The sequence below is a fragment of the Phragmites australis genome, chromosome 10 (genome assembly GCF_958298935.1).
Source record: "Phragmites australis chromosome 10, lpPhrAust1.1, whole genome shotgun sequence".
In the NCBI taxonomy this organism is placed as follows: Eukaryota; Viridiplantae; Streptophyta; class Magnoliopsida; order Poales; family Poaceae; genus Phragmites; species Phragmites australis.
In genome coordinates this window covers 34,354,393-34,378,229 of record NC_084930.1, presented here as the reverse complement: position 1 = coordinate 34,378,229, position 23,837 = coordinate 34,354,393, and the positions used below count along the sequence as shown (strand labels likewise).

Here is a 23,837-nt window from a genome sequence, read left to right as displayed (position 1 = left end):
CATTAGTAATTTTCAGATTGACCATGTCTGCAAAAAGCATACATATACGAAAATCCAAATATCTGAAAAACACGATCTTGCTACTTCGGATGGTAACATGCTTGTCCCACAAGGTTCAACAAATCAAACGATGAGATCATTGCTCATTCTAATATTTTCTTCCTAAACTCTGAACTATTCTGAAATAACTGAAACTCTGAACATTTAGAACACACAAGGCAGGATCCTGCAATTGTAATCACACGCACAAGCACGATTAGAAGAGAAATATTGCTAGGATTTGCACACTAAAGGGGAACCTTATCCTGTGGTCCTAATCCGACACACATATCTATAAATAAAAATGTTTTAAACAAGATGAGGTGTCCAAGTGGTCGCCGTGAAACCGCGTGGAGGGCGGTTTTGTGATACCCGAGTCGTACAGGGACTGGTTCGCAAAATAAGCGCCACATTGGACCGATCAGATAAATTCAGGAGAGACCGGAAGAAAAATCCGCCAAGCAACCCACCGTCCTCCGTCCTTCGTAGCTCCACCACCACCGCACCGCGCGCCCTCCCTATCCACCCCATCAGCGCTGGAGGCGGCGGCGGCGGAGTCCCCTGCACCCTTAGGCGGCGCCGGCGCCGGCGCGTTGTTATGCCGAGGGGCTTCCAGGTCCGTGCAGCTCGAGCGCGCCTGATTCGGTCGAATCCGCGTCCGATTTCGTCGAGTCGACCGGGGGGGTGGGGGGAGCGCACGCGTGGTTGAGGTAGGGTGGGGTTGGGTGAGATCGATCGGGGGCGGGTGCGATCGTGTCGGGGGTTTGCGTCGAGGGATCCGGGGAGGGGGGAGGCGGTTGGTGTGATCGGATCCAGGAGGATGCTTGTTTTGATGCGAATCTGGGGAGGTTGATGGCGGAATCGGGGTGCGGTGGGGATCATGCGGGTGTTTGATTGGTGAAATTCTGCAGGGATTCACTGTATTCATGGTGGTTTGGTTGGGTTAGGGTCTCGTCCCGGTTCTGGAACATTATCGTACCGATTATTGCTCAGTTTCGTGTCAGTGATTTATCATACTCGATTCATGATCAATTTCGTATGACTGATGCCATGCCTAATTGGTATGTTTTTTTTGGGAGGGGAGGGGGGTGCATAGCATGTAATAGATGTGGCTGTACTGTACAATTTTTGTCTAGTTCGTGTGATTTTGGTGTATTAAAGGTACATGTCGATTGGGATTTGAGGGGTAGGGGTGTCTATTTAGTACGTATTGACCTGGACAGATAGGGAATCACTAAATAAGTAGAATTGTTGAGGCTGTTGAGCGTAGTATTGTTATGGAAAATCTTTGCTCAGTGTAGAAGCGCCTCTTGGGATGAACTGTTGGCCAATACGACCATGAATACATGTGCTCTGTGTAGTGGATTTCCTTACGCTCCTAGAGTTTCGGCGTGATCTGCTTAGTTAGATTCTGCTGTTCCGTGTTACTTCATTGTCACGTACTTGATAGCTACCTATAGCTTTGTTGCTTAATTACAACTTTCTGTACTTTTGCAGGTTTCAACACCGTGCGTTGCTGGAGTTCTAGCATTCTCAGTAAGGATATGGAGCACACCCCTTACACAACAAGTTCCTCTGTATCCCACATCTCACTGCTCGAGGAAGTTCTTGGCTGGAGATTTTGTCTTTACGGGGACTTCCTTGTCATCTCTTTTGTCAACTGCACCTGAGGAACACACCGCATTTACTGACTGCCTTGCCTGGTCTCATGCTGCTGGACATTAGAGTCTACTAGTGATTACAGTGCATCTGTAGCACATTTATTTGAGCATGGTGGGTCTGTTTCTCTGGCAACATTTTGGTAATCTTTGTCTTGGCACCGATCAGCCAGCAAAAGTTACCGTCAGAACATCTTTGGACACTCGGATCTAACGCTTAGCTTTGGCGTCACATATAAGCTCTAGGTATTCTTTTGATTGATACACTAGTAGCATTATAATTTCATGTCACTCTTATTTATCTTACGCATCTTATTCTATCAACAGGTTGTGGTTTTATTTGTTTCTGCTAGATCTTTTCTCCCCTATCACCGTAAGTTTTCTGTTTGATCAGTCCAACGTTTGGTGTGTGTTGGTTACGCTGTTCTTCATCAGGCTTCACTTTGGATGGCATAACCTTAGGTAAGCGTGCAGTCTCTAATGTCTACTAAGTTCATTCGTAATTCAGTTATAATATAAAATTATAAAAATGTGAAAAATGGAAATTGTGGACTCCATAATGTTTTCCCTTTTCTGCTAATTCCAGTGCAGAGGTGAGGTGTTCAAAATTTTGTTGTCACAAAGCATGGGTGCTGCCTACAGAGCTTCGAAAAGAGTCTCCAGTGGCTTTGGTGTTCTAGCATCCAAAGGCATTGCCGCAATACATTCATGAGTCTTGTTTGTGACTATAAGACTGTTCTACAATAAGGGGCAGTTTTGGACACCAGCTAATAAAATGGAGAGGTAAAGAACTTCCGTCATCAGATGATTATGAACTTGGAATTCTGTCCAACCTGATTTGTATGGTCTGCTAACTTCGTTTGTGCATGGTGATCCAGGTATACGATTATCAAGGAAGTAGGTGATGGTACATTTGGGAGTGTTTGGCGGGCAATCAATAAAGAAAATGGTGAAGTGGTACGTCATTTTGCTTGCCTGGTGTTTGCTTTAGTTACGCTTTGATTTTTCAGTAGCTACACAGTTCGGCTACACGTTCATTCTGTTTTGCCACCTAATTAACATATGTTTTGATAGGTTGCGATCAAGAAAATGAAGAAAAAATATTATTCCTGGGAGGAGTGCATCAATCTTCGTGAAGTGAAGGTGCATTGTTGTTTTGTAACATGTCTATCTTTTTACCACATTTTCTATGGGTGATTTGAGTTGCTTAATATTTTTTCTGCTAGTCGCTGCGAAGGATGAACCATCCAAACATCGTGAAGCTCAAGGAAGTTATAAGAGAGAACGATACGTTGTTCTTTGTTTTTGAATACATGGTATGGACCATTCATAGCCCTTGTTCACAAGTTGTTCCAGTGCTGTAATCTGTAAGGTGACTGAAGTTTGTGTTCTTTGCGACTTTAGGAGTGCAATCTATATCAGCTGATGAAGAATAGAGGGAAGCCCTTCTCAGAGACTGAAGTCAGAAATTGGTGCTTTCAAATATTTCAAGCTTTGAATCACATGCACCAACGTGGATATTTTCACCGTGACCTTAAGCCTGGTATGCAATTGTTGAGCTATTTTTTGTTGTGTTGTGCTAGGATCTAGACAATGTGTCACTTGTTTTTAATGAAAAGAACTAATGACATTACTGCATTAGGACATATTCTCCTATGTATGGTAAAACAAAATTATCAGCTCAAGAACAAATGCTGTTATCCTCTTTCTATACAAGCCATGTCTTTTCGGTATACATGAGTCTGTTAAGCTCACTAAACCTTTTGAGAGCTTCAGCATAGAATTGCTGTAGGTGGGTATGTAACTAAGTATCCATACTATTGTTGATCTCTGGTCAGTTTTAAATTCTTTCGAGCAGTTTTACCTAGAAATTTTGCACCAATGAAGCTGGCAGCTGTAGTATATGGTATGTCTTTTACTTCGTTGCTTATGTAATGCATGCATAGAGTGATTCACGCATTGTTAAGTCAGCGCTTGTAGCACAGAACCAGGAAAAACAACCCTTGTAGTGGGTATTGAATTTTAGTCCTTTCGTAGGAGCTGCGTGGACATAAGAGCAAATAAATAAATAAATAAAATAAAGCTGAAATGAAGAGAGGATGAAATATTGGGGCACCAAATTCTTGTTTAATTTACCTGTAATGTGTTCCATTTGGGACTGTTCAATCTTATTTGCAAATCCCAACTATCACTGTTGACCTTGTAACATTATGCTATTTCAGAAAATTTGTTGGTTACAAAGGAGCTCATCAAGATAGCAGATTTTGGGCTTGCTCGTGAGATTTCTTCTGAACCACCGTATACGGAATATGTGTCCACCCGTTGGTAGGCTATATCTCAAGTCTTGTATTTACTTGTACAAAATAATAGAGCAAATATTTAATGATTGCTATTAATTAGGTATCGTGCCCCTGAAGTTCTGCTTCAAGCTACTGTTTATAATGCTGCAGTTGGTGAGTGAAGAATTTTTATGTCTTTACCAGAAAGCAAATTGCTACTATTTTTTTTTCCAATATGCTTATTCCCCCATCACATTTCCAGACATGTGGGCAATGGGCGCCATTATAGCGGAGCTATTTTCGCTGCGACCTCTCTTTCCTGGCTCAAGGTATGCATGGTCCTCCAAACCCATTTTGGTCTGCACGTGGTTGATGTGTGCCGAATCAATTGAACATATAAATTCACTCCTTAGTGAACTGGGGCTGGATTGGAGAAGCATGCCGTGTAGGTGGAAGTGTTGCCATTTATCATTTTAATAAATAGATAACATTTCCTAGAATTTATGGCTGTCCTTTTCAATATTTATAATAGAAATTGTAGAGACAATAGTTGGTGCATTTTTTCTTTTTCTTTGCAGAAATAGTAATCAGTTACTTTACGAAAAGGCGATTTTGAGTGTTGCTATTCTCTAGGGCAACTGACTATTATTTTGCAGTTTTCTATTTTCAAAACATTATTTATTTAAATTCAGGCTCTAGTCCTGGTGTGGCCATTCGTTCATCCAAGTTACTCTGTAGAGAAAGTTTATTTAATAACTCCATGTTCTATGTCCTCAGTGAAGCAGATGAGCTTTACAAAATTTGTGGCATTCTTGGCACTCCAAATCAGTGTACTTGGCCTGGAGGACTGCAGCTTGCAGCATCTATCCGTTTTCAGTTTCCTCAGGTAGAAAGATGAATCTCTCCCTCTCTCTACAAGATTAGAGTGAATGATAATGGTACCTAATGGCTATGTCATATTCTTACAGTGTGAAAGCATACATCTTTCGGAAGTGGTTCCCTCAGCAAGTGAAGATGCAATCAACCTTATTTCGGTAAATATCAACATTCAATAGTCCCTACTTTTTTTCTCAAAGTAGTGCAAGGCGACAATCTCCAATATAAATGAGGAATAACCAATTACTATGTGCCACAGTGGCTTTGCTCATGGGACCCACAAAGAAGGCCAACAGCAGTGGAGGCCTTGCAGCATCCCTTCTTTCAGGTCATATTTCTGATGGATTTCCATACCACAATAGATGTTGAATTAATTCATTTCATGACCCTTTTTAGATGAATTCATTTCATGACCTTACCATCATTGTATGTCACAGCCATGCTTCTACGTCCCTCCTTCACTACGCTTCAGATCTACCGCATCGACACCGCCATCGGGTATGTCAATATCCTGGAGATATGCGTATTCATGTTCTTTTTAATTAGGACATCATTGTTGAATCAGTTCAAATAATGGATCTGTAGTCGGGGCCAAAGGAGCAGTGGATCAGAAGAATGGTAGGAGATTTTCCATGGGACCTGTATACAGTGGGAGGCCAACAGTTAATTGTTCATACTTGAGCACTAACACTCCAGCAAGAGCAGGTAACCCATCTAAGATGTCATGACATATTCATTTCATATGAAGATTTATCTCTATTGTTCCTGGAGTTTATACTTGTCTTGTCAATTAGCAGTTGGTGCACAAAGGAAGCTGGATTTGGATCATCAGGTGATTATTAGACCCTTTTCTGTTGATATAGTTAGTCGCTACCATTTCAGTTACTCAAAAATATCAATTCTATGCTGCAGGCCTCAGAGAGTACTTATAAAGTGGCAAAGGCTAACGCAATGAATCAGCCTTGGTCCAGAGCACCACCAGCAAGGAGCAATGGTGAGTAATGTTTCTGAACTTTCTGCGGTTATATACCTCAAACGATCTTGTCTAGTCACCCTGGATTTTACACAGCACAAGTCTCTTGCTAATATTGCAAATGTTGATGTCTGTAGGAAATTACCTCTCCAAGGACCAGAGCCCCCGTGCACCTGACCTTGCCGAGAAGCTGTCTCAGCTGTCATTGGGCCCCAACAGAGTGTCGGGCTTGGGTTCTGAGAAGTTTACAGACCTTAAGGCTAGAACCCATGGTGGGAACACCATCAAGCGCCCCTTGCCCGTGGGATCCAGGGTGTGGCACGGCCCAACCAGCGACCCCTTCCGACGCCCATTCGATATGCCAGGTGATAGGGCTCTCCTTCCGAGGAAGCTCGTTAGCTGAAGCTCAGGAAACAGATTCCACACTCGGCCCTGCAAGCATCACTGCTGCCACTACTACTGCAAAATAAACCACCAATCTCCTTCACTGTGATGTTGTCCACCAGTGTCTATTGCCGTGCTTGCTTTTGATGTTGAATAAAATGTGTCCCGGTTCATGCACCGCATCGCCCTGGGTTCCATGGATGCGAGCATGGCCGGATGCACCTCCATGGGACATTGTGTTATACACACTTGTTATGTTTCTGTACGCAATACCCTGCTACGTGACGCTTGCTCAGTCGTTCCTGCATAGCCTGTGGCATGCGGCTATTATATGGTATGGTATTGCTTTGCTTTGCTTGTTCAGTTGATCTTGCATTCCTGTGGCATATGGTAGATATTTGCAATGTTGTATTGCATGTTCAGTTGTTGCTGCATGACGTGTTGGTTTTCCTCTTGTGATGCTACCGTACTAATTTAAGCATTGAGATGTTACCCGACTGAGATGAAGTTCGCCCTTGAGTTCACGTACTAGACCTATGTTTGGTTTCAGTATGCCAATACCTTTCCAGAACGAGAACTCAAAGCCAAGCTTCAACTAAGATGGGTCAAGCCTCCTGGCTTAAACTATTAGTCGGTGGCTAAAAACCTCAAAGACATCTAAATTTAACTTAAATACATATTCTACTATCTCAAATAGGCCAAGAGCATCCTAGCGCACTTGCTCCACCAAACAACAAGAAAGAACTACATAATTAAAAGGTCAAGAAACTTCAAGTAAATTCTAAAACCCTAAATGACGTTTTTGGAGCAAAGCAATTTTTCGGTGCCTTTTGAAGATAATTAGACCATTCATTTGGATCTGTAGTTTCAGCATTTGATGACCGTTACAATGATCCATTGAGTGCTTTCTAATCGTAGTTCGAGTACGAGAACTCAACGCCAAACTTCAATTTAGTTGCGCAAACCTTCCCATCTTAAACTACTACTTGGCTGAAAAAAGCTTAAAGACATCAAAATCAAGCTTAAATACGTAGTCTGCAATCTCAAATAGCGCACGGCGGCGTGTTTTCCTGACTTTGGGTATCACGTTTGTTTGACTGTTCCCTTTTAGACAGAAGCGACACCTGCCAAAGACTTGGCAGCATCGGCAGCTGCAGGCGGCAGGGGCACAGCTTTTTTCGCGACCCAACTGCGTGCAATATTTTGCTATCCTCCAGTACCAAGATTTCAGCTCAAAAGCTGCTGCAAACTTCCGAGCCATTCCTCCCTTTTCAGCTCAGCTGCACACGAGAATACAGGCTCACGTGCAGACTTTCTTCTCGTCTCCTTTTTTTGTTTATTTATTATTAAATAGGAGAAAATAGTGCATGAGAACGTCACATTCATGCTGGATCTGAACGAGGAAAAAGGGCCGGTCAAAAATACATTACGAACCGTCCAACTTTACTATTATTTTCTATTAAAATAAAATTATAATATCTATTAAAATAAAATTATAATATCTACTAAAATATAATATTATAAAATTATTTTTCAAGATAAATCTACACATACAATTTTATATTTCTAAACTAAATATTTTAAAAGCTATTGCCGGTCAAAATTTTGAAAGTTTGAGTATCAGATTTGCATCCATTTAGCAGAACAAAATGCACTCGCATGAGGACCTGAATGGCACCAGATGCCAGATATCAGATTCGCCATCAGATTGCAGCAAGGAATACTTGCAAGATAAATCCATCATCCACTACAGGCAACAAAGACTGACAGTCAAATTTCCCACGGGTCTGGGTCTGGGTACAATACAAAGCAGGGTAGAATCATAAAAGGGATGGAGTTCCATGCCTCCACTGATACAGACGGATCCTGCTCTTACAAGAGTTCTTAGTGCGATACACTGAAAGATAGAACTAGGGCTTATCAATCTCTGAATCACTTGGTAACAGTGGCACAATGCCGGTGCACATCCTACACGGCCACATAGAGGCAGCAAGCTTCTCAGTCACCTGCATCAAGAACGCGATTGCGATCAGCAGTCTGCGCCCAGCATGATCTAGAGCAGCAAGGAAATAAACAACGGACTAATAAGAGACTCACATCTGGGCATCGGGATGGAGATCGAGAGCTGAGTTGTCGAGAAGGAGGTCCTATTGGACCTTGCATCGTCCATCTCCGACCACGAATCCCGCGTCGCAGGCCACTCATCAAAGAAAGGCCTCAGAGGCTGGTTCTCCTGCTTCGCATTTCCCAGCAACCCTCCTGCCCCACCACTGAAAGAGTGGCGCTCCTGCTCTCGGGACAGCGAAGCGATGGTGACCTGGCCAAGTTCCTGCGACGGTTCGAGGTGGGAATACGAGTAGGCGCCGGGCAGGAGGCCAGAATCTCTAGTCTTCGACAATGTATATGGGGGCACATTCGATGGCAGAGAGTGCCATGAGCTATCTGTTGGAGAATCATTGGTGAAGCCCCTGCTGTTTCCTGATGCTCCAGCGAAGAAACTCAGCTCACTAACATCAGCTTTAGCTCCAAGAGAGTACCTGAATGATCATTTAATCATGGATAAATTACAGCAGCAACTTGCTAAATAGAACATTTATGAACTGATAGAAACTTGTCAGATCAACGATATTGTTAGGACCCTAATATGATTGACTCAAAATAACCAGATACATATGGGTTTCTGGTGGTACCAACTGAAACATGTGTGGGGGTAGTGAATTTGTGATAAGTTGGACTACCACAACTAAATTCGGAACATGAGTTTCATACACAAAGTTGTACTGATATCACATTTTGAAAAAGAGAAACAGTTAAAATAGCAAAGTGGCATGATGTGTCGCTCATCTCAAGCAGCTAGTGCATATGCTAATAGCCAAATCCTTACAAACTAAACGATACAACATTGTTAAAAACAAGCAAAAACGACATGTAAAAGCTAACATATAGCTGAACAAAGAGGCGATGTACAAAAGACATGGCAGCTGCCAACCATACCTCTTCAGAACATATAATTTATAGGCATCTAAGATAGCAAAACCAGCCAGGGCATAGCAGTAGCAGGCTAGGAAGTTCATCTTACAATAAAACTACGGAAGACTAATATATAACTAGGGCTAAAACTGCAAGCATGAGGCTGGGTGGCAGACGTGCTTTTGTCCCTGAGTCAAGACACCACAGTCTAAGTTGGTGTGATTCTGCCTTTTGCAATAAAGAACCAAGGAAGATCATGGCATCATTGATAATTGGCCTAGCTCAAATAATATGGTAGTGTAGCAGCTGTATTACAGTATAATATGCAACCAAACCAAGCAATGTTGGCAAACCTAATCCAATGAGCATGCGATAGCGATAATGAAACAGAAAGGGGGTGACGAATAGAATCATACTCGCTGCCATATGATGAAGCATCGACATGAAGCTGCGACGCGCCAGCCCCGCCGAGAGACAGGCCATGTGTTTTTGCCCCCACTGTGAGGGACTGAAGAGGCGCGGTCTCGAGGGTTGTAGTTGTCACGGTGGACAACTGGGCCTGCGACTGATGCGCAGGTGACGCGGTCTTGGATTCCACAGGCTTTCTTGAACGGTTGCGGCCACGGTGCATGTGGCGCTCGCAGTATTTGGAGTCGGGGTGCGCCTCCTTGGAGCACCGCCACTTCTTGCCGTCGGTCCGGCGGCACCGCCACGGCTCCGGGTCAAGCTTCTTCCCATAGTACGCGTAGTAACTCACTGCAGCACCATAGATGAGCACATTTAATCCACACAACCATCGCCATTCACCACCCATTCATATTCAAATCGAGAGGTACTGAGTCAGATCAAAAGCACATTAACATTTCACCAACCCAATGCAAAGATGCTTTCTTTTGCTTAAAAGATTGAATAAAGAATCTCATGACTTGAGAAAACAGAAAAACAACAAAGATCCATATAGACAGATGGTAAATGTTTAAGCATCAATAAACCAACACAGCAATACCAAATCAATCCCAATTAGCAAGCAAAAGAACTCTCCCCTGCAAATCGAAAACACAATCCAAGAAAACGCCCCCCCCCCCTCCTATCCCAGCAAGCACGCATCCATTTGAGCAAGACTCTTGACAGCAGGAGATAAGCATAAGCTAGGCAGAGTAGGAGAACAGGTCAGGGAAGCTCACGGGACGGGTGGTGATGGTAGAAGGGCGATGCGGCGGCGGCGGGGCTGGCAAAGGAGAAGGCGGCGGGGTTGGGGCGGGCGGGGAGGAGGAGATCGGGCGGGACGGGCACGCCAGCCATGAGGTACTTGTATATGAGCGCCTGCTGCTCGAGCTCCGCCCACTGAGCGGCCGTGAACGCCGCCGCCCCCCGCTGCTGGTGGTGGTGCGGGTACCCTCCTCCCATCCCCATCGCCGAGGACGCTGAGCTCAGCATCTATGGCGATGCCTCTGGCGCCGCCACACCCTCCCTCGGTCCCTCCCTTGCTGAGCAGGAGAGCGCGCAGACAGAGGTGGGGGAAGCCGATGAGGAGTGGGGAGGTCAAGTAGGGGTTGGAGGGTTGTTCTTGGTGGCGGCCATTAATGGAGGAGGAGGAGTCGGTGGGGAGGGAGGGAAGGCCAAGGTGTGGTGGGTGGTGGGTTGGGGGATCTGCAGATATCGCTGGCTGCTGCTTCGTCTTTACCCCGTTTGGATAGGGTTTTTTAGTTTTTATCTCAAAAAACCAGAAGCTTTCTGAATCTGTAAAGCAACTACCCGTCCAAACATCGAAGACTAATATATGTAACATTTAAAATTAATATTTACAACATAAAAAATACATAAAAAAAGCACATAGATCCGGACATGAAAAAATTATCTATTTAAATTAATTTCTATATTCCAAGATGCAACATACGAAATAACTTATATAATAAAATTCAATAATATCTGAAACATTCAATTTGAACGTCTAAAATATTAGAGATGCGAAAATATAGGAATTAACTTGAATAGATAATTTTTCAGATTTGGATCTGTACATAAGAGATTTCGGGATGCAACATTCTCAAAGAACTTCTGCAACAAATTTTCATAACGTCTGAAACATTAAATTTGAACGTCTGAAACATTAGAGATATATATGAATTAACTTGAATGGATAATTTTTTTTGGATCCAGATCTACACGTAAGAGATTCCCGAGATGCAACATACGAAAATAACTACGGCAATAAATTTTTATAACGTCTGAAACATTGGAGATACGTAAATAATTTTAGGTTGGCTCAATGATACTGTAGGCTGAGCGGGCCGTCCGTCCGATGCATCGGACGTGTGAAGGGAGCATTTCCGTATCTAAATGGCTGCCTTCTGGCTCTGATTTTTGGTGATTTTTTGCTAGTTAAGAAAGTAGTTGTGGTTGAAATAAACTAAAAACTGATAAGCAAATTCTATTTTACTTTTTAACTTTTAGATGTCCTGAGAACAAAAAAATATTATAAAAACTAATAACCAAAATTCAACAATTATAACTGCTTTTTTAACTAGCAAGAAGCTTCAAAGTCACATCCTATCCAAATAAACCCTTTGTATCCTCCCTCCTTCCCTCACCTCATTGCCCCTCTCTCTCTCTTGTTTAGATTTACGTATTCAGCTTCTGCTAGATTTTACTACTCATAAATAGAAAACTAAATTAAACAGTTTATTTTTTAAAATAACTTATGAGAAACAAAAGCTACCATTTATTACTATAAGTTAGAAGTTGATCTGAAGGAATATTTCAATATCAACTTTTTAAAAATAAGTTTTGAAAAAATCTTAGCCCAACCAAATATGTCCTAGTACTATTCGGGGTTGCCCTACCCTCATGCTATCCTTCCAAGGGTAAAATGGGATTTTTCATCATCTTATAATCCATCATGTTTCCTCAAAGAGCAAATTGCACAAAACCACGAATTTTGAGGCAAACATGGCATAAACCACCACTTTTAAAAAAATTGCACTTAACCACAACTATTCGGACAATTGTTCTAGAAAACCACAATTCCGTCCGATTCCATCTGAAAAAAGTTACCTGACAAGTGGAACCTACTTGCCGGTTACACTGGCAGGTGGGCCCCACCTGTCATACCTTTTTTATTTCTTCCCCCTCCTTTCCTTATTCCCACGCGCTCCTTCGCGTCGGTTCACGTCGTCACCAACCCGTGCTCAGGTGAGCTCATCACCGAGCTACTTCCAAAGAGGTCGGCTGCGACCGAGCTGCCTAGCACGATAGGTCGTTGTCCATATCTCCTTTCCCCTGCCATCCTCTCTCTCTCTCTCTCTCTCTCTCTCTCTCTCTCTCTACCGATCTAAGCAGAGCAAAGAGCAAAGCACACACAGCACACGCCACCGACCAAATTCACCACACCCCTAACGAGCTCCCTTGAGCTTGAGCCATGAGAAGCACGGAGAGGGGGTCGCAGGAGTCTCTTGCAGCTAACCCCCGCACGAATCTGCCATCCCTAGGCCCACACCGAGTGCTTCGACCCCTTTTCGTCCCTAACTTTGGCAGCCTCCCGTCACCCCGTTGTCAAGCCGCCACAACGGAGCATTCCCTGATGAGATACGCACTTTGTGAGCTTCCTCTCACCTCAGGCGAGCCTTGACGTGTGCCATTTTGGCTTCGGCTCGACACCAACATGGCCCACCGCGAGCCTCCGAGTGCCGCCGTGTTGAGTGCATGTCACCCACCGAGCTCCGTTCGAGCTTGCCAGCCGAGTCCTACCCAATTAAATTCACCGTGGTGGATTGTTGCCGCTACCACCCTCCACCGATCAATTGGCACCATTGTTTGACGTTGGCAATCTACGCTACAGCTCAAATATGTCGGAGTTGTGCCGTCTCTAGGCCCTCCCAGCTGCCAATGAGCTCGAAGGAGCTTTACCGAGCCCTCCCCCGCCGTTTCTCTGATCGATTCTTTTGTTTTCCCGCCGAATTAGAGCTCACACCGTCGTCTTGCCCTGCCCCTCCACTGTGCTACCATAGCCGTACATTGTCGCTTACCGTTGTCCGATCGTCACTGAACGCTATCCGATTGTCGCCGTCATCTAGTGTGCCTCCAATGATACGACTAGTGCACGGTCATCACTTGAGTGTGGGTCAGCGGTGACACGGGCCGGCGCGGAGGAGCACGCAGAAGGACTGGCGTGGTGGAGCATGTGGAAAAAGGTGAAGGAGGAGGGGGGAGAAAGAAAAAAATGCTGATAGGTGGGGCCCACCTGCTAGTGTGACCGACAAATAGGTCCACCTGTTAGATAACGTTTTTCGGACGGAAATCGTGGTTTTCTGGAATAATTGCCTGAATAGTTATGGTTAAGTGCATTTTTTTTTAAAAAAAGTGATGGTTTTAGGCCACGTTTTTTCTAAAGTTCGTGGTTTTGTACAATTTGTTCTTTCTAAAATGCAGTTCTCTCATATTTTATTTTTTTCATTTTTGGGTAGGGGACTTGGGGTTGTTGAACTAGCTATACGAAAACATGGTTTTTCTGCCCAAAAGATAGCAACCAGACAAAGCAATCGAGTTCAAAGTTGTCATGTCAGGACAGATCGCTCAACTATTGACTGAATAAATAAATATATATTTTCTCCATCTGATTCTGGTCGGGCCTAAGGCCGGTTTGGTTGGATTAAGGGTTTGTTGGGTTAAAGGAAGTAAGTCAAATTTTGGTTGTGCTTTTAAAATTTGATTATATTTTGAAAAAAATTGATCGGTTAAATTTTTCTATAGCGTTTTTAGGCAAATCTCGGATAGTCAAATCGTTCGCCACAATTTTTAACTAATCAAATTTTAGCTTGATCTCAAACAAAATATCATTTTGAAGACCAAAATTTAGCACTACCCTAATTTAGCCTTTGGTAAAATTTTGGCTTGACCTGCTGGGGCCAAAAACCAAACATTTTCTAAATCTTTTCAAAAAGCTGTTTTAGAAGTTACTGTTTGTAAAATTATTTATAAAAAATATTTTTAAATTGACTTTTAATGCAAATAAAAAAATATAATATATATAATACCTCTCAGAATATTATCTCTTAGAAGCTGTAAAAACTTCTCCAGATTAGCTTCTGACCTACATTAATAATAATAGTTTTTACTAGCTTTTACTTCTCAAAAATCAATTTTCAAAAACAGACAACTATTTAGTTTAGCTTTTTTGCTTTTAAGTAAAAAAAACAGCTAAAAAAACAGCAGAAACTAAACCAAACACACCTAGCTCATTTCATAACGGTTGCTTGCTGCCCTGAAATGCCTCTCAAATGGAGTATTTCGCTTTTGAAGCATTGAAGCTATGACTCGAACGTTCACGGGCAGAGAGAGTAGACGTTTGGAAAGCATGGCCAACTCGCGGAAACATAAAATCAAACACCCAAACCCATCATCACCAAGTATCATCATCAAGCCATTCAGCGACACAAGCATACGACACGGGCAGCAAGTTGTACAGCACAGTGTACAACATAGCACGGAAAAAGGATACTCGTACAATACAGACCAATCTGCAACATTATCAGACGCAGGCATCAGGAACCCTAAATCCGTGCTTTTACTCGATCCCTACTCGTTCGCTTGGACTTCAATGGAGTGCTTCATGGGTGTAGCACACAAGCTGCTACAGTGCGCAATGTTTCACAGATCCCGGTAAATATTTGTAGCCTCAAATGTTCACCACTCTCCTCCCCAGCAGCCCGGGGAGAAGGATGGACATGACAGCTGAAGAAACAAAGCAACGGACGGACATGACAAGCAGAGCATTCGAGATGCTGGTTCCAGTACGGCTATTATCCTATCACAGATTCACAGTTCAATATCTGATGCTAGAATAGAACCCAAAAAAAATGAATGAATACTGAGTTCTAGTATCAGATGCTACAAGTCTAGAACAAAACAAAATGCCCCCCCCCCCCCCCCAATATGCTGGATTAGTACCAGGCCAGGGAGGGTGATGATGTACTCCGCCCCAATAGAAAAGAAAAACTAAATAGGAGAGGTGCCTAGTAGGAGAGAAACATAGCTCCTGTCCAAGTTACAGCAACAGCTGAGGCAGCCAGAGGCATTATAAATGGGGACAAAAGGACACCACAAGGCTGAATTGAATACAGAGGTGGGGCACAGAGATCTTACATCACCAATAACCAGTACATTGCTGCAAGCATGGCTCGGGACCAGCTGGTCAAAATGAGGAAATGGGAGGATCTTGGTTCTTGACCGATTGACCTTCAGCTCCCAACAAACCCTTGTAAGTTGTAACTTGGCCAGCAGCACAGGCTAATTGCAGCAAAAATCTCAGAAACCATCGGAGAAAATTGTGTGATGAACTGACGCCATCAGGACGCCGATTGCCGACACCTGAAATGAAAATCCCCATTGTATTTCCAACTGTACAAGAGAACCAATGATAAAGTTGTAACTTGCGACTCTTCGGATGTCCATAATGTGGAAACCATGGCATCTTAACAGGGAAACATGGTTAGTCTGGTGTATATCTTAGCAGGTAAAGGAATACAAAAGATGATACAGCATGAACACAAAAGGAAGAAAAAATATCGTGAAAATGTAGGGATTCTCTGGTACAATGAAATGCCACTTCAAATCTAGTTCAAAATGGAGTGCAGAAATCATGCAGGATGATGACACAGAAACTGAAGCTACTTTTCGATTTCCAATAATAGGATGATACAACTCTATACAAAGGCATACACAATCTAGCCTGGTTGCTCCAAGACAAACAGGAAGGTGAAATGTGTTAACACAACTCTTCATTTAAAAAAAAATGAGGCACGTATGAATATGGCATCTCTACATTTGCAGTGCTGCAAAAACTGTGGTGAAGACTGAAGACAGTAGCTGACCCAGCCACTACGAATCCGGGCAGAACCATCTTCAGATCAGTAAGTCATATTGCCCTATTCAAACGAACTGCGGCATTCCCAATACGCAGGCACTGTATAATCACTCACATAAGACATAAGAGTAGATGAGCGTTCACTTGGATGCCGTCCATCAACCGTAAAAAGAATGTGACTATGTCAGAAAATGATCTTCTTCAAAATCAGAAGGATTATCATGATGAAGATCAGAATGACAAGGACAGTGACACACATCACCATGCCCCCTTTCTTCTGTGTCCTTTCAGCCTGCAGAACAGACAGACCAAGATATTAGACTGTAAACTTCAGATACTGATGCCTCGTACTATTTTTCTTTATTTTAAGAGGCGCTATGATCATAAGGTGCTGCAAGTGAAACACGAATGACATCCGTGGAACCTTTAAAATAATATATGAATGCAGAGAGAGAGAGAGAGAGAGAGAGAGAGAGAGGAGAGAGAGAGAGGTCATAACGGCACACGACAGTGCCTACCGTAAGCAGTAAGCTGAAGGGTTGGTTAAAAATTTACTACCTCTGGTTGTGGAAAACGTTTCATTTCAATACATCTGTTTAAGTTATAGAAGTATAACACTATGAACATATTTTTATGATGCATCTACATGCCTTTCATATAACTAATTCACATATTTTTAATGCAATACTGGCGAAAAATGAATGCATGCTTCACACGATGACAAAATTTTGTGGGTACCAGGAAGGCACATTGCAAAAGTATAAATCTCAACACACCCTAGTACCCTACTCTATATGTATCAAACAGGCATACTTAGTCTAGCAGCTTAAAAGTCCTGGCATATGGAATGTAGCATAAAGGTTTAGTTCATCTTACTACAGGTACATTCTACAGAAACCTACAAAAAAGAATACAGTACTCTACTATCAAAGGGGAAAAGTGGTTCAGGATGAAACCTTTTGCAGTTGGTTGTAACCCTCCTCAACTGAAGCTGCAACATTCTGTATGTTGTAGTCTATCCGATCAATGATAGTTCCCTGTTCAAAGGAAGAAATCAAGAGTCTAGTCCAAACTAGTTATCAAAACTAAATAACTAATCATTGATAACACAATTAATCAGGATTTCATATACCTGATCGATCACAAGAACTGAAAGATCCTTCATGATCTGTGCAAGCTCGTTGACTGATTCAACAACCTTCAAACAACAAGCAGACAAAAACATAGTGACTTCAGGCACAACTTGCTATATCAATAGGAGTATATCTATAGCATCGAATTGATCGGCAGAAAAATCAATCAATAACTCACCTGTTCGATTTCTCTCTCCCTTTCTCTAGTGAATGCTTCACTTTTCTTAAGTTTTGACGTCTGAACCTCAGTGAAACCCTGTAAATAAAATCCTAGTATTAATTACATCAACAATAACTAACTTTAAATAACTTTCTGGACTTCTCTTCATCTACTGGTCTAGATTCCAACAAGTCTATTCCTAACATAAAACATTCAAATTCAGCCCACTCTGAATGAATAATTAAATATTCCAAAACAAAATGCACAATAAAATAGACACAATGAAAGGATAGGTTATGTCGACAAATTTCTTAGAGCATATCTTTCAGTGATATAAAAGCAGCAGTTTAGTTACTTGAAACAACTGTCTAACACCTTCAGTCCTTCATGCAAATGCAGGATTGTATTCTTGATGAGTGAATACAGGGGCATGGCGTTTTGTTGATTGGACTAATGCAGTTTCCCATGACAAGGTAGAGAAGTAACTGAAACTCCTTTGATTTCGTTTACATATTGTATATTGTATGTATTATTAGTCACCACCCATCTCTTGCAATGGATCTCAAATAATGGTACCACAAGTTCTAAACTTAAAAAAACAAAATAACGTGATTTTCCTTTCATACATCTAGTTGGTTCCTCTTTATTATCCTGACCTTGAATTTTGAAATCACATACAAAATTGGCATCCAATAAGAAACCCACATAGAACTGTGTTGCAAGCATACACAAACACATATGCTCAAAAGATCACATCCTCCACCGAAGTTCCCAAGGTGAAAGCCACCATCACCACTGCCAACTCAATCTTTTATCTTTTAGAGTAGGGCGTTTTCCATCTGCCATCTGAGCGAGGTAGAATATTCTGGTAGAGTTAAATCAATGGAGGCAGCGTGCAAAACCTGCTGCAATAAGAGCTTTAATTGAAATTTCTCTTTTCTTTCAGGGAAAACCAGCTGCACTGAGAACTATAGTCAAAATGAGTCATTTCAAATCTTAAATGAAACCTAATGGACCATAGTACCGTATCCCTCTTGATCAGTCCAGAAGTTCCCAAATAAATGAACTGGGGAGATTCTAGGAAATCCAAACTTATTCCCCAGTTGCACCTCCTTTTATGTTATCCAAAGCATATAGGTTTGCAGCACAAAGCATGAATTCTCTAGACACATGTCCATATATCATTAGTGCCAAAGTATGGTTCGAAGGAGGCAAAGAGTCACAGTGTTATGTGGGGGCTTACCTATCAGTGTCGCCACCCAAATAGGAGTCCTAATTAGGTTCTGTTTCAGTTTCAGAGTTGGTTTCGGTTTAGGAGTTGAATTGGTTTCGAATTGGGTAATAAGAGTCCAGATAGATCTTGTATTTGGCTATTGCCTTAGATATCATGTAAAGCCAGCTATATATTAGCCCAGACCAATCAATAATAGATAGGCAATGATTGGGTTCTAATCTATCATCTAGTTTCTCTGTTTCCTCATCTCCTGCTGCTAGTTTTGTTCGACAACACGGCGCTTCGTCCTGGGGCGACGCTGACCACAACAGCCCCGTTCTCCAACCAGCCACGATTATCACCTTTGCAATCCACCCGTGTCCAACCATCCACCCCATAACAACTTGGTATTAGAGATTATGGCTACCGATCAATCCACATCTATATTAGCCATGACTATTGACGAGAAGTTTGAGGTTCTGATGAAGCAGATCGAGTCTCTCCATCAGGCCTTGGCGTGCCTTGCAGAGCGCGTGACCAAGGTTGAGAAAGCCAAAATTGAAGATGCGTCGCTCCAGCAATCACGGACCATGATTCCCTGGCTGGGTGGATCAGGCATCCCCGGAGGTGGCAGACAGACCGAAGAACTCTCCTCTGCCTGTCATGGCACGACAGAACATGAAGGAGGCACAACGCCTAAGTTCTACAAGCTCGAATTTCCCACCTTTGATGGCGAAAAGGATCCTCTACCATGGCTCAACAGTTGTGAGAATTTTTTTTTGGGACAGGGCAAGCCGAAAAGAAGCAAAGTATGGCTAGCATCCTACCATATGACCGGAGACGCCCAAGAGTGGTTTGATCAAAGGAATCACTTTGAAGGAGAATCCACATGGACTGCATTCAAGGAACTCTGCCATGTTCGGTTTGGTTCAGCGATGGCTAGCCCATTGGGAGAACTCAAACAGTTGGTGCAAGCCGGCACAATAAAGGAATACCCTAATCAATTTCAGAAGTTGTTGGGCAGATCAGAGTTGTTATCAATTACACAGCATACTGAGCTCTTCGTTGCAGGACTCTCTGACACCATCCGGGTAGATGTGGAACTCAGGAGGCCGTCGGATCTCGATGAAGCTAGGCGTATAGCGCATGCATATGAGGAGAAGTTGCACGGAACTGCCGCGACGACAACTCAACGCCACGCACCACAACTTCAACATCGCAGCCCGATGCTTACTGCAGGTGTTCCGCAAGCAGTATTACCTGCGCTTGTTGCCAGAAGCGGTCCTGTTGGGGACGCGCGCCCATTCAAGCGCCTTACCCCAGCCGAAATCTCCGAGGGTCGAAGACAAGGACTTTGTTTTAACTGTGATGAGAAGTTTGTGCGTGGCCATAAATGTGCGCACCTTTTCTCTATTGTCATCAATGATGATGATCCAGCTGGATGGGACATTCCAGCCGAAGATTCAGAAGAAGACCCGCAAGTATCACTATATGCTTTGGTTGGCCTTTGCACAAGTAACACCATGCGATTGGCAGTACAGATTGAAGGAGCACCTCTAACTGCCTAAGTAGATTCGAGATCCACGCATAATTTCATCAACAATGATGTGGTGCGTCGTCTTGGATTGGTGGAACAACCCTATCTTGGGGGCATGCGAGTAGTTGTTGCCAATGGGGATCGAATTTCCAGTGAAGGAAGATGTGCAAGGTTGAAAATCCAAATTGGTACAGACGAATTTCAAATTGATTGTCACACTCTGGAATTAGGAGGATTTGATCTCGTCCTGGGCACACAATGGTTGAGCAGCCTTGGACCCATATTATGGGATTTCTCTCAACTCACTATGTCAGCTTGGCTTCAGGACCATCAGGTAACATGGCATGGGATGGCAACCTCCAATAGTACAGCTTTTGCTATCCAGGATGCCAACAAACACTGCATGGATCTCTAGCTCCAGTCCTTTGCAGATTTGTTTGCAGAACCTCGAGGACTTCCACCAGCGCATGCCTAAGACCATCGTATCCACTTGATTCCGGGGAGTGCTCCAGTTGTGGTACGTCCTTATCGTTATCAACAACTTCAAAAGGATGAGTTGGAACACCAATGTTCAGAGATGATGAAGCATGGCCTTATTTGTCTCAGTACTTCAGAATTCTCCTCACCGGTATTGCTTGTCAAAAAGCATGATGACTCCTGGCGTTTTTGTCTTGATTATCGTGCACTCAATGCTAATACGGTGAAGGACAAGTTTCCGATTCCAGTAGTGGAGGAACTCCTCGACGAACTCAAAGGGGCTTGCTTCTTCAGTAAGCTCGACTTACGCTCCGGTTATCACCAAGGGCGGATGCACGATGACGACATTCACAAGACTGCATTTTGCACTCATGATGACCACTATGAGTTTGTGGTCATGCCTTTCGGTTTGACGAATGCTCCAGCAACATTCCAAACCCTTATGAATGACGTTCTTCGCCCATTCTTACGCTGGTTTGTTCTTGTATTTTTTGACGATATAATGATTTACAGTCTAAACTGGTCTGATCACCTTCGGCATGTCAAGATAGTTCTGAGTACCCTTCGGCAACATCACTCGGTCCTCAAGTGAATAAAGTGCTCTTTCAGCGTTTCATCAGTTGCCTATTTAGGGCATGTTATCTCGGCAAAAGGTGTGGACATGGATAGGCAAAAGGTATAAGCCGTGGAAGAATGGCCGACTCCTCGCACAGTCCACGCGGTGCGTGGTTTCTTAGGCCTTACGGGTTACTACCACAAGTTCATCAAGGATTACGGCTCTATATCAGTCGGCTTCTCAAGAAAAAGGGTTTCTCTTGGACACCTGAAGTTGCTGCTGCATTTGCTGCTCTGAAACAGGCACTCTCCACTGCTCCCATCCTTCAATTGCCTAATTTTGGGCGTTCCTTCGTAGTGGAGTGTGATGCCTCGGGCTCAGGTATTGGTGCAGTGTTGCATCAAGGTAAAGGTGCCTTGGCTAGTTGGCTTTCTTCAGTCGACCTATGGCACCTAGGCAATCTGGTCTTGCCGCTTACAAGCGTGAATTGATCGGGCTGGTTTAGGCCATCCGTCATTGGAGCCCTTATCTTCGGGGTCGCTTTTTCATTGTTCACACCGATCATTATAGTCTCAAATTTCTTTTGGATCAGCATCTCTCAACAATTCCACAACATCGCTGGGTGAGCAAGCTAATGGGGTATGATTTTTTCGTGGAATACAAACCAGGTAACACAAACATTGTAGTTGATGCTCTGTCTCGCTGTTCTGAAGACTTGGCTGTAACGCATCCAACCATCCACCCCATAACACAGAAGGCGAGAAAGTGATTGATAAAGAACGACTCAGAATCCACTAGAACTGACATAAGTTGCTATAGGCATTCATCATATTAATACGATAATATCAAAGGTTTCAGAGATAAACATCATTACCAAAATTAAGTATGTAGGATCCAAAGACAAAAAAATAGCGTACCACATCATCAAACTCGTCATCTTCAAATGTAGACTTCGTCCCATTTATACTCATTTCCAGATCAATGCCATCTTGCCCCTGCAAAGGTATCCATCAACAAAGCATCCCAGTTAGGGTTAATAAGCAGCATTTCGGCACTTAATGTATCTGACCGGAACAGAAGTGAACCTCTTTCTGCCGGCGAAGCTGTTTTAAATAAGATGACTGCTTTTTACGGAATTCCATCGAGAGGTTTTGCAGGTCTGTAGCAAGAGAACGCTGCATATAACAGTCAAAAACGTATTTGTCCATTAAACAAAAACAGTAATAAATTATAAGTCTTTAAGTTGTAACTTTCAATAATCAATAAGGTACTATACTCACCTGGACATTCTTTCGGACATTTGAATCCTCCGAGGAATCTTTCATGGACAGCTTCTGCAGCCTCTTCTCTGACCTTTTAAGCAAGTCAGTTATCTCATGTGTGAGAACCTCAATTGCTCGCTGGTCGTCTCTGCCATCGCCAAAGGACGGCATCAAGGCTTTGGCGTGCGCCTTAGCCAGCTCAGTCATTTTCGTCCTTGCCCGCTGCATGTTCGCAGATATCTCTTCGGAAACATCCACCCATGCCGGGGGCAGCCCGACCGTCACGGCACCTCTACTGCAATGCAGACACCAAATGTCAGTGCCACATCATCCACTTTATCAATTGTGAGGTATCCAACCGGTGAATTTTCGTCGCAAGCAGAAGCAATTAAGCTTCACTACCCACCATTGCACCTAATTGTCTAACACATTCATCAGCATGCTAGGCTTATATTTGAGCACTTGATCTAATAATACAAATTCCAGTTCACCGTTTCGCATATCTTCCCTATAGTAGCCAGCTCATCGGCTCATAATTAGCTAATAGTATACAGGGTACATTAGATCAGACTAGCAAATAGGCGAGATTAGTGATCTGCAATTCAACTTTCTCCTTCGAATCACCGGTCAATTGGATCACCCCAGTGTTTCAAATGGTTATTGTGCGTTATACTACTCGATCTAATTGAATAGATCCCGTCTCGTAGCTCCGCATCGCGATTAGCTATCTAACTAAATCCAGGGTCCTCAGACTAGACGAAGACGAGGTGCGAGCGGGTGGAGGAGGGTTGTGGCACCTGGAGGCGGAGGGGTCGTCGGTGCTGAGAGGAGCGTAGGGGCGGTCGGAGCGCAGCAGCGAGGCCATCTCGATCACCGGTCCGCCGCCGCCTCCCCCTCCTCCAGACGACGACGGCGCCCCGGCCGGCGAACGGACGTGGCGCAGCGCGTCGCGGTACTTGCGGTAGAGCGGCGTCCGGTTCCGCGTCGCCATGGCGCGCGCGTGAGGCCGAGGTCGAGCTCGAGCGCGCGAGACGGCGAGATCTCGACGGCGAGGCGGAGGTGGAGGAACTGGAGTTGGTGAGCGAGACGACACCGGTGGGAGTTGGGACTTCACCGCCAAGCAAGGGAGGAGGAGGCGACGAACGGGCCGGGCCTTTTGGGCTCTGTTGACTGGGCCCAATGGGCCAACGATCGCAAGTCTGACTTGGGCCAGGCCCAAATCTTAGGCCAGTGTAGACTTGTCAGTACCTGAAACTCGTCTTCTGATTTGATTTCACGGAGGTTTCTTGCATCTCATACTTTTTCTAGACAAAGGAATATATCTTTATCCCAGCTTCTGCATCACATGATGCACGCATCTTTATTACAAAGTTGATTACAAAGCCCGATGTATTTGGTAGGAATGATAAAAACACCACATCATGGCTAAACAAAGCTCAAACACAAATTCTATTGTTG

The 23,837-nt window shown here is 43.6% G+C and overlaps 3 protein-coding genes across 6 annotated transcripts; 1 reads left to right on the top strand and 2 right to left on the bottom strand.

Moving 5' to 3' along the window:
* The first annotated feature begins 474 nt into the window (after positions 1-474).
* Positions 475-6,572, top strand: LOC133930973 (cyclin-dependent kinase F-4-like). 2 transcript variants are annotated; one of them, XM_062377767.1, is made up of 19 exons: positions 475-655; positions 1,537-1,943; positions 2,025-2,159; positions 2,284-2,480; positions 2,576-2,654; positions 2,772-2,840; positions 2,924-3,013; positions 3,102-3,240; positions 3,920-4,022; positions 4,098-4,150; positions 4,239-4,305; positions 4,754-4,862; positions 4,945-5,010; positions 5,112-5,180; positions 5,290-5,350; positions 5,438-5,557; positions 5,647-5,684; positions 5,765-5,846; positions 5,963-6,572. In XM_062377767.1, the coding sequence occupies exons 4-19, from the start codon at positions 2,473-2,475 to the stop codon at positions 6,226-6,228; spliced, it is 1,419 nt and encodes a 472-aa protein (XP_062233751.1). In that variant the 5' UTR covers positions 475-655; positions 1,537-1,943; positions 2,025-2,159; positions 2,284-2,472; the 3' UTR covers positions 6,229-6,572. The 2 variants fall into 2 exon arrangements, with proteins under 2 accessions (XP_062233751.1, XP_062233752.1); XM_062377768.1 differs by having other exon boundaries at positions 478-655; positions 5,650-5,684.
* A 1,299-nt stretch (positions 6,573-7,871) lies between these two features.
* On the bottom strand, positions 7,872-10,848 carry LOC133930974 (growth-regulating factor 5-like). Its single transcript, XM_062377769.1, has 4 exons — positions 10,364-10,848; positions 9,596-9,935; positions 8,307-8,746; positions 7,872-8,215 (listed from the first exon to the last, which is right to left on the bottom strand). The coding sequence occupies exons 1-4, from the start codon at positions 10,614-10,616 to the stop codon at positions 8,208-8,210; spliced, it is 1,041 nt and encodes a 346-aa protein (XP_062233753.1). The 5' UTR covers positions 10,617-10,848; the 3' UTR covers positions 7,872-8,207.
* Positions 10,849-14,957: 4,109 nt separating this feature from the next.
* Positions 14,958-23,487, bottom strand: LOC133930972 (syntaxin-43-like). Of its 3 annotated transcripts, none has more exons than XR_009911823.1 (9): positions 23,177-23,487; positions 22,398-22,674; positions 22,203-22,292; positions 22,035-22,112; positions 17,353-17,430; positions 17,174-17,239; positions 16,998-17,078; positions 16,157-16,333; positions 14,958-15,575 (listed from the first exon to the last, which is right to left on the bottom strand). XR_009911823.1 is itself a non-coding variant. In XM_062377765.1 (8 exons), the coding sequence occupies exons 1-8, from the start codon at positions 23,368-23,370 to the stop codon at positions 16,226-16,228; spliced, it is 972 nt and encodes a 323-aa protein (XP_062233749.1). In that variant the 5' UTR covers positions 23,371-23,487; the 3' UTR covers positions 15,825-16,225. The 3 variants fall into 3 exon arrangements, 1 of the variants encoding a protein (XP_062233749.1); XR_009911822.1 differs by having other exon boundaries at positions 14,958-15,545; XM_062377765.1 differs by lacking the exon at positions 14,958-15,575 and having other exon boundaries at positions 15,825-16,333.
* Between the last annotated feature and the right edge of the window lie 350 nt (positions 23,488-23,837).